The 13,616-nt window shown below is 57.3% G+C and overlaps 1 protein-coding gene across 1 annotated transcript; it reads left to right on the plus strand.

The window, feature by feature from the left end:
• The first annotated feature begins 7,690 nt into the window (after nt 1-7,690).
• On the plus strand, nt 7,691-13,073 carry TLX1 (T cell leukemia homeobox 1). Its single transcript, XM_021700086.2, is given in 4 exon segments — nt 7,691-8,065; nt 8,067-8,295; nt 10,426-10,627; nt 12,851-13,073. Coding segments are annotated over 4 exon segments (1,029 nt in total).
• Nucleotides 13,074-13,616: the final 543 nt, after the last annotated feature.

Here is a 13,616-nt window from a genome sequence, read left to right on the forward strand (position 1 = left end):
GGCACCCGAACCCAAGACAGCTGAGAACCAGGGAGGAGGGTGGGCGGAGGAGGGCCGCGGGCCCTCCCCGTGTCAGCTCCCTCGTTGCTGTCCCATTAATCACAGCCTCGCAGTCCAGTTGGGGATCCCAGGCGCCCCATGCCACACGCAGCCCGCAGAACAATGAGATTATTTCCGGGGGGAGAGGACGCCTTGGGCAGGGGCTCAGGCGGCGGTGCCTCCTTCCCTCAATCCGTCCCTCGGCACCCAACGAGCGCCTGCGGCGGCCAGGGACGGGTGGCAGAACGCACGCGGGTGGCGAGCGGGTGGCGGGGCCTGGCCGGTCTAATTCAATTAGCTGGGTCGCTGGCGCCTCGGTGCGACTCTGGGCCCGCCGCCGGGGCTCGGTTTAGGGCAGCTGCTCTTTGTGTGCGGAACCCATACATATGGATACAGTTCCTCCCCCTTAGGCACCCCCACCTCAACTTCTGGCACCTGCGGCTCCCGCCCCCCGCCCCCGCCCTCCCTGCCCTCGGCCTCCCCAGAAAAGTTGGGAAACTGTGTGGCTGCTTGTGGGCCCAATGTGGCCGGCAGAGTGTGTGCCTAGAGGGAGAGATGTGTTTTTTATCTGAGGCGCAGGAAGCCAGTGTGCCTGTGTGGGGATGCGTGAAGGAGGCCTCGAGAGCGGCGGCCGGGATTGCACACAGGAGTGTGCCTTTTTGTGTGCAAGGGTGAGTGTGGGTCTGTGAGTCTGGGCCTGAGAGAGACGGTGCTGGATCTGCTCCAGCGCTGTATCTGGAAAGCCTCGGGTGTTGGCTGTGTCTGCCAGGGACCATTCGCGTACACGCGAGGGCTATGTGCAGTCAGGCCGGAGTGTAGAACACAGGACCTCGCCAGCAGCAGCCCGGCAGCTGGGACTCCCAGGCAGAACTGGAATTCGGTCCCCCTCATCCCACCCCGGGCCCTGATGGAGGAGGAGCTTGGCGAGTTCATTTCAAACCCCAACTCCCGCTCAACTCGTGTATGCGGAGGACACCTCCCGAGCCCACCCTGCGCAGCACGGAGGCAGAGGCGCGGCTGCGGAGGCGCGGCGGCCGGGCCCTTTCAGTCGCCAGCGGTCTGAACTGCCCGGGTTTTCCATTCTCAGTGCAATGTGGCCGTGGCTCAGGGAGCTCCTGCAGCTTCCGACGTGCCCTGAGCGCCCGTGGAACTTTCCAAACCTGTCCAAGCCAAGGTGGCCCAAGCTCTTTTGGGTGACCGGGAGACCTTCAGGCTCCCCCACCAGAGCCCGGGACTGAACCGGGTTTCCGGAACTGGGAGGTCTCCACCCGCCCTTCCTCTGCAGCCCAAATGGATGCGCCCGGCAGGCTGAAGAATTTAACGGAGGCGAGAAGTCTGGGTAGATCTGGCCGCTGCAGGTTTGTGGCCCAGCCGGAGCCTTCCCTCCCCCACCTTCAGCTTGACTGAGGCTGAGGGGCCGGAGTGAGAGAACCGCACACCCGCAGAAGGCTGGCCCACCAGCCCCCCAGCGCAGGGAGTAGGTGCCTAGAAGGTGGTAATGGCCCTCAGAGTCCTGGCCTGCAGCAAGCTAGTGCTCTCCCTACTCCTTCTTCCTCCCCTGCACCACGCTCAGGAGCTGGCTGTGGAATGCTCTCTGCCTCCGGAAATTTCGTCAATCCCTCTGACCAGCTCAGACCCACTTGTCAGCTGGGTAGGGCCAAGGATGGAGGCCAAGAATGGGCACGCTGGGGTGTGCCTGTGGTCCTGGGTCGTAGGCTGGGGTGCTCTACTGGGGTCCAGTGGTGGAAAACTAAACTTGGTGCCCAGGGAGCCCTTCAGGAGCTGTCAGGGGATGGCAGCGCCGCAGAACTCTGTCCTCCCCTGAACCTCAGCCCACCCCCTGCCCAGCTCTATCCCCATTCTGGCATCCTGAGAGAAGACCTAGCATCAAAGATATACTCTGTCAAGGGCACCAGTTCTAGATGGTAGTATCTGGGGGTCTCCAGGCCTCCTTTGGAAGGGAGTTGGTCAGAGAGAGGCCTGAGGCCCTAGCTCAATGCCCAGAGGTGATGGGGCCAACAGCTTCCTTTGTGTCAGAAGCCAAGAAGGGGAGCCTTACAGGGCAGGGCCTAGACTTAATGACCCCATTGCTCAAGCAGACCTTCGGGTAGGGGCGGTGGGAGGAGAAGAAAGGTGCTGGCTCCTAACCTCGGTGACAGCTGAGATGTGTCTTAGAGCAGGAAAGGAGGTCTGTCCCCTGTCCCTCTGTTCTCAATCTATTTGGGGTCCCTCCACTGATGAAATGTATGCCTGTCCTTCCATGTTGGAGAGATCCTCAGTCCTTGTTACTCTAAGGATTGGGTAGGAGCACCTGGGGCTGGCCCTGGACAACCCCTACCCCCAGCCCTGAGAAATCACTAAGTTGTGTAGCTGGAACCAGCCTGACCTGCTCACCCCCCACTTCCTCAACCTAGCTTCCTAGAGAGAACACCCTCCCACCCTGGAGGTGGAGTGCCCTTTACTGGGTCTCTAACTGCTTATGTCACCAGCTGCACCTGCCCCTCCATTTTCTGCCCCCTTTCCTGAGGCAGGTGAGCAAGGCAGAACTGGCACCTTTGGTATTGGAAATCCAGATCCCAATGGCCCCACCATGAACTGCTTCATCTTACACATCCCCTTACACATTTCTCAGTTTGTTCTACCCTTTCCCTGCTGCATATCTATTGGGCATATCCTGTCACCTCCTTTCCACACCCACAGTCCCACATATGGCCATTTCCCTGACAACTACACTAGAAAATAAGACACCTCTCCCACAGATACCCACACACACACATCATGATTACACTCGTACAGTAGCTGAGGGATACCCTCAGCCCGTCATATATGCCCATTATACAGGAAAAGTTAGAGAAACACACTCTTTATCTGTTACAGAAAACACACATTCACTTGCATTCTTACACAGACAAATCCAGTTGTAAAAACGACCCAGACTCCCTTCCTCTCCCCCAACCCCCTTACAGACATGTTTTGCTTGCAGTTGAATCCCAACAGCCTAACGCTAGTACATAATAGACACCCAATACATATTTGTTGCGTAAATTTAAAAAATTATTCCTCAGAGACATGCCCAGTATATCTGCATGACCATCCTCACTGTCACCCACACTTTCACATCTGGCTTTCCCCTCATGGACACACAGTCCCACAAACACAAAGTAATTAAGTTATCACACACACACCCCCCTAAGCTAAAGGACAACCCCTGGCCCAGGGGTCTCTCCCAGACGGGGGGAGGGAACCCTGTGGGATCCAAAGGGGCCGCCCTCGGTGGCTGAGCCCTCCTGTTTCTCCTCCCCCAACCCCAGCCTCAGCCCCAGCTGCTCCTCTTTTAATTGGAGGCACTTCTTTATTCTGCAGGCTAGGAGAGTGGATGGTGCATGGGGGGGGGGGTGTGGATTACCAGGTGGCCTTAGGGCTGGAACTCACCTAGATGTGTGTGCAAGATACTCCTGCAAAGCAAGGGCCACATCTACCAAGTTTGATGTCGAGAAATCAGCTTCTAATGATTGGAGTCAGAAAAACAGCATTTGAGTCTAGTTCCTGTCCCTTCCTGACTTTCAGTGCCTCAGTGTTCTCATCTGTGAAATGGAGATAACATCACAGGGTTACTGGTGGACAACATGAGATAATCACCGTGACTGAGGGTGCCTAGGATGTCACTGTGCTTTGTCCTCCGGCTTTCTTTTCCTCCCCTACTCCCTCCTAACAGGGCTACTCTACACGGGCATGCAGAAACACTGGGGAGATGCAAAAGCTGCACCACAGGAGGTAAGCTCCGTGTGAGTCTCCTCCCGGTTCAGAAAAACTTTCCAACCTGCAGCAGTGTGCTCAGGGAACACTGCTTCCAGGAGGGGCGGGGACCAGAACCCAGTGACTCCTGACCCTCTTGTCTCAACTTCCTAGGAAGAGAAGGGACTGAAAGGGTACCCCAGGCCCTCAGCAACTACCTCATTGGAAAACAAAGGCTGAGGTCAAGTTGGACACAAAGAACCTCATCTTGGGGGAGGCCAGCACCTCAGAACTGGACTGGGAGAAAAGTTGACTCTGATAAGTAGGAGCGATGTGGGGTGGAGGGGAGTATGGAAGAGACCGGTGAGGCGAACAGATGTAAGGGCAGGGGAAAGTCAGGATGTCCCTGGGTTGCAGGATTTTGATGAGAAGAGCATCCCAACAGTCTTAATGGGCCACTAGGCAGCTGTGACCTCTGCCAACCTTGGGCTAGGCCAGCAAGGGTGAAATCTCCTGCCAGGGACCCTGGCCAACTGATGCCAGATCTGAGGAGTTCAAGATGCAGTAAGTAAGTAAGGCAGGTGCCCAAATGGGCAAGGTCAGAAAGACATAGGTACTGGAAAGTTTCATCCAGAGGAGAAGGGAGGGAGGAATGGGGAGAGTGTTAGGAACATGCAGGGGGTTTCCTGCATGGGCCAGAGAGTGGCAAAGGGAAGTTGTTCTAAGGATAACTTAGAAAGACAGGGTTTTAATTGCAGCAGGCAGAACTGTAGTTAGTCATGAAAAGGACCAGGGCCACTGCGATTCAGCCTCAAAGGAAGCAGAAGCACCTCTCTCCATACTTTTCAGCCTCATCCAGGGAAAAGAGTTCAGATTTTGGGAACGCAGATCAATCTTCTGTCTGTGGAACTTTGGGCAAGTTTGTTCATCTTACCAAGTCTCAGTTTTTGTTTTTTTCTTTTTAAAAATGAATATAATTCATATACCATAATATTCCCTTTAAATCATAAATTCAGTGGTTTTTAATATATTCACCAAGTTGTGCAACCATTATCACTATCTAATTCCAGAATATTTTCATCACTCCAAATAGAAACTTTGTATCCATTTGCAGCCACCTCCTACCCTTCCTCCTCCAACCCTTGACAACCACTAATCTACTTTCTGCCTCTATGGATTTGCCTATTCTGAATGGTTCATATAAATGCAGTCATATAATATGTGGCCTTTTGTGCCTGGCTTCTTTCACTTAGCATCATGTTTTCTAGGTTCTTCCATGTTGTAGCATGAATCAGGACTTCCTTTTTATTCTTTTTTTGGATGAATAATATTCCATTGTATGATTATACCACATTTTATTTATCCATTCATCACATGATGACCAACACCGCTATGAACATTCATTCAATTTTCTTAGTTATTTAAAAATGGGAGATTTTTCCATTAACTTCACAGATTTGTTGTCTTAAATGAGATCAGTGTGGTATGGTGCCTAGCACATAGTAGTTTCTCAGTAAAACACTTATGTTTATCTCTGCTTTGGTTCCCCCAAGACAAGAGGCAGGAAAGAGACAAATTTAGGTTCAAACAATATTTTTTGAAAGTTACAAAACCTTCCTTTATTGGCTCTCAAACTGAGTGAAGCTCTGATCTGTTGAGATGATCTGACGTTTACAGTGGACAGGTTCAAACAATTTTTGATGAAAGTTATGGCATCTCCTGGGTAGAGGTGTAGAACCTGGATTGGGTGGATGGAGAGGAGCAAACTGGCAAGGGAGTAGAGCTCTCTCCTATTTCTGCTTAGTGTTTACAAACCACCACCTTCTTCACATCTGGCCTTGCTCTGAGTGGGCCTTTGTCCACCTGCCTGGAGCCCTGACAAGGTTTTCCCCACAGAGATGTGCTTCCAACCAGCAGCCAGGTTTCCAGACTAACCTATAAAAGCAAGTCAAATCCAGCTCCTCTGTCTTGATCAGATCACTTAGCCTCTCTGAAATTTGCTTTCTTACATCTATAAAATGGGGATAATACTCATCTTGAAGAGTTAGTGAAGTTCATAGTGTTCTCCATAATACTTATCGCCATCTGACGTAATGTATTTGATTCTTTGTTTATTGTCTAACCCCTTCTACGGAATGTAAACTCCATGAGGGCAGGACCTTTGTTTTATTTACTGCTATTTTCTCAATGCCAAGAACAATGCCTGACACATGGTAGGTATTCAATAAATATTTGTTGAATAATAAGATTCATTCTTTCATTTTTCACCCAGGATGAGTATATCCTGCGGTTTGGGGCTGTACTCCACAGCTGGGGCGGGGGGGGGGGGGGGACTGAGATGAGTAAACCATTCCCTGCTTCCAAGGAGATCTCTTCAAGTGGAAATAACAGACATGACCAAAGCAAATAGACTGTAACGAGATTTGATGAGCAGAATGCAAACCTTCATATTCTAGCATCTTGCCTGATAGAGACAATCCCTCCTTGAAGACCTGTTGAATCTGATATAGACCAGAAATAGATCCCAAGTGATCCAACCTGCACCCTTCCCAGAGCTTGGCTCCTTCGAGGGAGCAGACCTTTCCCTACTGAAGAGGGAAAAGAGAGGAAGCAGAAAAAGGGAGTTTCCGCTTTCTCTCCTGGGCTCTAAGCCAGTCAGCCACAGGCTGACTTTAAACTTTAAAAGGCCTCAATTTGTCCGGATGCACTTTCCTGATCTTGGTCCCACCAAACCCAGCCCCCACTGCCTTAAGTCCCCTACGCCTCCCTCGCAGGATTCCAAAAGTAAGAAAATAACTCCTTCCTCTCACCACAGTCCAAGGGTTTTTTGCTTGGAATAGCCAGCCCTGGGCTAGTTGCTAGGTGAAAGCAATCTGACTGAATTCATTCACACACTGTGGGAACTGCTTCTTGAGGCTTCTATTTAAAAGGAAAGGGGTATCTTGAGGCATGGGCACCCTGGCAGCAGGCCGCAAGCCAACTCCCTTGACTTGTGCCTGCCTCTCAGGAAGTCTTCCTTTCCTCAGTTTCTCTAAATAGGCTGAGTTGGGGGTGGTTGTTGATTTTTCCAACAACATATAGCCAGTTGTTCATAGGCCTGTGTTTTAAAAAAGGACAAGCCTGAACTCACCTTCCCGCCTCAGGGGCCTGGGCTCCATACCTGGGGAGTAGACAGTCTTCTACTTTCTAACAAGCCAGACTTGAAGTTTGGAGTAAATCCTCTTGTTGAAGGACAGGTGCTTCCCAGCTGAGCCCTTGGGGAGGTTCTCCAGTAGCTCACGGACACCCTTCCCCAGAGGCCTAGCAAGCTGGACCCCTTTGGCCCAATTCAAACTGGGGAGACTCCTGCCAGGCTGGGAAGAGGTCTCTGTCCTCCACCTCCTTGGGTCCGTCTGTTCATGGGTCTCTGGGAAGGGCCGCCTCCTGTTCTTTTTCTCCTTTTAAGTCTCCGAATCCCTTCTTCTCTCTCTTCCTGAACTACTTCTCCGAGCCTCGGTCTCCGTCTCTCTGTGTCTGGCTCCTGAATCAGTCTCGGCTCCCGGCCTCCCTCTCCCCCTCTCCGCCCCTCCCCCGCGCTGTCATTCACCCCGCTCCTCTCCACGCACAGCCAATGGAGAGACCCGGCCGAAACGGCTAGACTCGCTCGCACCGGGCTTTTTCGCCCGGTGATTGATGTCCCAGAGTCAACATCTAGCAAGCAGCCGGAGAGGGGAAGGAGCAGCCGGAGAGGGGAAGAATACGGCGCCCCCTCTCCCTTCCCCTCCCCCCTACTTTAGCCCTCCGCGCACTTCGCCTCCAAGTCGCCGCGCAGCCAGGAGCCGCTGCCGCCTCCGCGCCCCTGCGCGCTGCCCCCCGAGCCAAACACAGCAAACGCCGCCGCCCGGGCCCCCCCGCGGGGCCGGGGCCGGGGGCCAGCATGGAGCACCTGGGCCCGCACCATCTCCACCCGGGCCATGCGGAGCCCATCAGCTTCGGCATCGACCAGATCCTCAACAGCCCGGACCAAGGCGGCTGCATGGGGCCCGCCTCGCGCCTCCAGGACGGAGAATACGGCCTTGGCTGTTTGGTTGGAGGCGCCTACGCTTACGGCGGCGGGGGCCCCGCAGCCGGGGCGGGGGCCGGGGGCGCGGGGGCCTATGGTGCTGGCGGTCCGAGCGGCCCTGGTGGCCCAGCGAGCGGCGGCGGCGGCGGCGGCGCCTGCAGCATGGGCCCGCTGGCTGGCTCCTACAACGTGAACATGGCCTTGGCGGGCGGCCCTGGTCCCGGCGGCGGCGGCGGTGGCGGCGGTGGCGGTGGCGGCGGCGGCGGCGGCGGCGGCGGGGGGGGCCCTGAGCGCTGCGGGGGTGATTCGGGTGCCGGCGCATAGGCCGCTAGCTGGAGCGGTGGCCCACCCTCAGCCTCTGGCTACCGGCTTGCCCACCGTGCCCTCCGTGCCTGCGGTGCCGGGTGTCAACAACCTCACCGGCCTCACCTTCCCCTGGATGGAGAGTAACCGCAGATACACAAAGGACAGGTTCACAGGTGAGTCCGGCCCGCGCGCGCCCCGCCTGGCCGCGGCCCGGGCTCTGCGCTACCTTTTCCCCGCCCGGTGGCTCCCGGCAGCCCCCTCTGTGCACCAGGTTGCCCAGCTCCTCTCGGTGCTTCCCCCAAGTGCAGCTGCCCGCCACCTTTCCACGCTCGCGGAATCGCCATGCTCGAGAAGAGTTCTCCCAGTCTGGGCCCCTCTCCGTTTCTCCCGCAGGACCCCCACACTGAAAAGCGCTCCCCGATCCCCTCTCGGAGTCCCTGGGGCTCAGTCAGGCGGAGGAAAGGGGGATGTAGCTTGGGGACTACCTTCCGCCGACATTTGGGGCTCGGTAATCTTGGAGAAAGGGGAGCGATGTGAACAAACTGTTTCTTCCGTCCCGGCCAACGTTCTCTGGCTGAGGCGGCGAGCCCCAGAATCAGACGCAAGGAAAGAACAGGTTCCCCACCTCTCGTTCCCTACACACACACACACACACACGCACACGCACACACACGCGCGCGCGCGCACACACGCACACACACACACACACACCACTTCGCGCTCGGAGCTCCAGTGCCCGTTGCCCTTGCCGGGCCCGGCAGAGGCCCTGAGCCTGAGTAAAGCAGCAGAGCTGGCGGGCCCTTCTTCCCGGACTGCGGGCTTCGTCCAGGTCGGTGGCAGCGTGAGGCTGAGCCTCCTGCTTCATTTTCGTTCGGTCGTGGCATGGCGTCCTCCCCTCGGGGCCCAGCCCTGTTCCCTCCAGTGTGAATAATGCAACGGCCTGGCCGGCGATCGATCCGCGGCGGCCGAAGGACAACTCCTGGGACGATTACGCACTCGGCGGCGGCCGGCTGCCGCCCTCTCGGCTGCCAGCTCCGCGCCTTCCTCCGCTCGCCGCGGCTCCCTCCGCTCTCGCTTCCGCTCTCGGCACTCAGCTCTCGCTCACGCGCGGGCCCCTTTCTCCGGCCTCACTTAGCCCCTTAGCATTCCTAGGATCCGAGGCTTCGATCCTCGATCCTCCCGCCCAGCCCCGCTCCCATGCCCGCTGAGAAGTAACCACGAGTTGAGCCTGGGTTCCTGGCCGGGACTTAGAGAGAGGAGGCAGGAGGTACGGGCCGCTGCGGATGGCGACGTGGGACTCCCATGGGGCTAGGGATCTGGGCCCAATGGTGGAAAGGAAATAGGCAGCTTAGAGCTACACTCTCAGGTAGGCGACCCCAAGGCACCCCAGGCGCCTTGCTCCTGTTCTGGCCTTGGAACCTTGGCTCACAGGTTAGGTCTGTGACAAAGGGGGGGGGGGCAGCAGAGGCAATACAGGCATTCTGCTCTGGGCCTCCAGGAAGGACCCTGTACTCAAGGGACCCCAGTCCCCACCCCAAGTCTTATCAGGCCTGGGGGGCAGAGCCTGCTGCTCATTCCACTCCCCCAACGCAGGCCAGGCCAGCCTTGAAGGGCTCTAATGGAACCCTCAGCCTAGAACCCACTGGTCTTGGGTCTCTGGTGAAAGGGTCCCACATAGGACCTAGCCACAGCACACCCTAATCTTGCTTCAGGCTTGAAGAAGGTTCTGAGGAAGTGAATAACTGTCACTTGTGTTGCCCCCTGTCCTGTATGTGTCTGCCTGTGTCCCTGTCCCCTGTGTCAGACTGGGTGTATGGATCTGTAATTTACCCCCGTGCTATGTGATGTGTCTGGGGATGTTGCTGCGTGTTGGTGGCTCAGGTCAGGACCCAGGGTCCACCCCGCTCCCCCACACACACTGACCCTTGCTGCTGGGCAGCTTCTCTGAGGCCGGAGGCCTGGGGCAGCGGGGGCCTGCGACCTTTAGCTCGCCTCAGACATGCCCCTCAAGGAGACTGGGGAGGCGACTGCACGGGTTCTGGCTGGGCACGTGGGAGCCCCGGGCTAGAGAGGCCTCCGTGGCGGCGGCCTGGCGGGCGGGAGGGGGCCGTTGCCCGCCTCGGGCTTGGAGCTGAGGGCTGACTGGAGGATCACCGCCCCGCTCCTGGGGTCTGGCCGCTGCGCTCGCTGATCGCGGGGAGTCGGGCCTGGGACGCCTCCTGACGCTCTGCCGCTTGCCTCTGCCGTCTGTCTGTCTCCCGCTCCAGTGGCCCTCTCACCCTTCACTGTAACACGCCGTATAGGTCACCCCTATCAGAACCGGACGCCCCCCAAGAAGAAGAAGCCGCGCACGTCCTTCACGCGCCTGCAGATCTGCGAGCTGGAGAAGCGCTTCCACCGCCAGAAGTACCTGGCCTCGGCCGAGCGCGCAGCCCTGGCCAAGGCGCTCAAAATGACCGACGCGCAGGTCAAAACCTGGTTCCAGAACCGGCGGACGAAGTGGAGGTGAGCGCGCTGGGCGGGCAGCTCTCTGTCCCGGGGTCTCTCCTGGGGCGCTCACACCCCCTCCACTCGCCGGCTTCTGATCGGTTCCCTGCTAGGCTGGCCGGGAACGGGGAGCGACCGAGCTGAGGCTGGAGAGCCCCGGCTCTGTTTTACGGGAGGCTTCTTGGCTTTCTGGCCGACACACTCAGTGCCGGTGTAGACGCGGCTGGTCTCCGCTGCTGCTTGGGGAAATGGCGGGGCTCAAGCACAGTCCAGGCAATCCGTGCTTTGGGGATCAGTGAGTCCTGAGGGACTTTCTGTTTGCGCAAACTCGCGCTTACAGAGATGTCTCCTCCAAATGAGACTGGAGGCCGGATGGCCCGCGCCTTGTTTCTGCGCCCCAGCCGGGGCTCCTAGCGGAGCCGCCAGGCTCCACCGGCCTGGGTCTTGCTGACTCCCTCTCCCCAGGCACTCGGCGCGGCCCTCTCGCAGCCAATCCCCGACTCTGGAAGAGGAAAATCAATCCGCACCGGCTGTAGCGGGGTTTTGGAGAGTCCCACTGAAAGGGGAATCAATTAGGAGCAGATGGGTGTGGTGAGAGAGAAGGAGACACATTTACTCTTCTCCCGTCACACACCCACAACCACACTAAAATCCCCCCCACATACATCTCTCTCTCTCTCTCTCTCTCTCTTTCTCTCTCTCTCTCTCTCTCTCTCTCTCTCTCTCTCTCTCTCTCGTAACGCGAGTCCCACACTCTGGCAGACTTATTCACCGCAACTACCGGCGCTTTCTCCAGCTGCACCCACTTGCACTCCTGCACCCTCTGGCACATATGGCTCGCATACTCCGTTCTCCACACTTGAGAAGTTTCTCGCTAGTTCAGGCCTTAGGGGGAGAGCGCAGGAGGGTCTGGGCGAAATCCGCAGCTCCGGGCCAGAGGGGCCTAGAGCTGGAGGAAGGAATTGGAGTTTCCTCTTTTTCTGAATGAAGGCGAGGAATCTGCCTGGGATTCTGCCATCGTGGCCACAAAGGAAGCCACTGCCCCACCACTCTGCCCCCCCATTCCTGTCTCTGGGGAAAAAATGGGGGTATGGCTTCAGACCTCTGGAAGGCTAAAGAGGTAGCAAGGGCTAGCTGAATAGGGTTTGGGGCACTAGTGTTCCCAAGGCCCCACCAGGCTGCAGCCTAAGCGAGGGGAGGGAGCAACGCAAGCCCCTGGAAGAGAGGGGCACAGAGAAAGACAAGAGAGTGGCAGGCAGAGAGAGGGGAGGGGGCAAAGATAAATAGCCCACCCTAGGAAGAAAAGGAAAAACCAGGCAGCCTGGAGAAGTCTTAGGATAATAAAGGAAAGCAATGGATGATTAAATCTCCATTTTCGTTTCAAACAAATTCTCTTAATTCTGAGAGAACGAAGGGAGTGGGGGTGAGAGAAAATGGGAGAAAAAGACACAACGCCTAAAAGGAAGAGAACCAGTCAGGCAGTTTGAAATGCAGGAGAGAAGGGTAAGACGAGAGACGGAAAGACGCATGGAGCAAAAGGCAAGAAGGGGCGGCGGGAGGGAGGCGGGAGTCCACCACTGGGAGAGGCCCTTGCCGGCTTCGCCCGGCTTCATCGATCGCCTACAAATTGCTTCTGGAGGCCCCCGGGACTCCCATTAGGTCTGTCCACCTTAGAGACAGACGTTTGATCTCAGTTGACGGGGTGGAGGGAAGGCATTAAATGGAATAAGTGAGTCATCGCCTCCCCGGACCGCCTCGGAGGAAGGCGGCTGGTCCAGCGGGAGTCCCCGCAGGGCACAGGGCTCAGCGCAGGAGGCAGGAAGCCTGCGACAGGATCGCAGAGAAAAGGGCGAGAAGAGAGGTCAGGCAAGGCAGCTCCTAATCCGCCGGCCCTTGTCTCTGCCCTGGGCTGGTGGGGAGGGTGGGGCACCTCAGGCTTGGGACGGCAGAGCTGGGGAGAGGCAAGATGCCATCCTAACCCTGGCTGCGCCATCCTAGGCTAGTGGGAGACGGAGAGCCCCAGACGCTTGGGCCTAGCGGAGTTTCCCACAGCTCCCCCGGGATACCCGCGCTCCATTTACTTTTGGGGTTTCCAGTCTTTGTCGGAGTAGGACCCTCAAGATAAGGGTGTGTGTTAAAGAGGCCCAAGCTGGAGTTGGGAGCCGTGACGGGAGCAGGGCTCCTCCAGGCTCTTTCCCGGGAGCACACCGAAGCGTGGGTAATGGCTTGTCCCCGGTACAGGCGGCAGACCGCCGAGGAGCGTGAGGCTGAGAGGCAGCAGGCGAACCGAATCCTCCTGCAGCTGCAGCAAGAGGCCTTCCAGAAGAGTCTGGCACAGCCCTTGCCCGCCGACCCGCTGTGCGTGCACAACTCTTCGCTCTTCGCCCTGCAGAACCTGCAGCCCTGGTCCGACGACTCCACCAAAATCACCAGCGTCACGTCGGTGGCTTCGGCCTGCGAGTGAGCCTGCCTGCCCCACCCCTCGAGAGCCCAGGTCCAGCCAAGGGGGCGCTGAGGCTGAGAACCAGGACTCTCTCCCCTCTCCCGCTTCAGACTGCATGCGGGAGGGGAACGCGGCGCCCCTCCGCACCGGCCCTCGAGCTCCTGCCGACGCTGTTTCCTCTTTGATGGGGGCAAAAAAAAAAGAGCGCAGGAGACAGGGACACGGACCTCCTTCCAGATGCCTAACTGGTCCTGCGCCCTCTGGAACTGTTCAGAGTCCTCTCCAGTTTGCGTCTATTTTATTTTATTCTGATTTTTAACGTGGGACTGAGAGAGGCAGAGGAGATGGGGGAAGAAGAGCTTCTGAGGTCCTCAGAGGACAGCATGGGCTGTCATTTGAACTTGCTCTGGGGAGACCCCCTCTGTATTCCACTCCCCATCACACACGACACCCAAAGGCCCTGCCAGAGGTGATTTTACTGTCCCTCCTGGTGTCACCCAGAGTCAAACACAGAGGACCTACGGCAGAGTGTCATGGCCTTCACACCCCTGACTCTATCAGGCA

Source organism: Neomonachus schauinslandi, chromosome 6, assembly GCF_002201575.2.
Source record: "Neomonachus schauinslandi chromosome 6, ASM220157v2, whole genome shotgun sequence".
NCBI classification, from domain to species: Eukaryota; Metazoa; Chordata; class Mammalia; order Carnivora; family Phocidae; genus Neomonachus; species Neomonachus schauinslandi.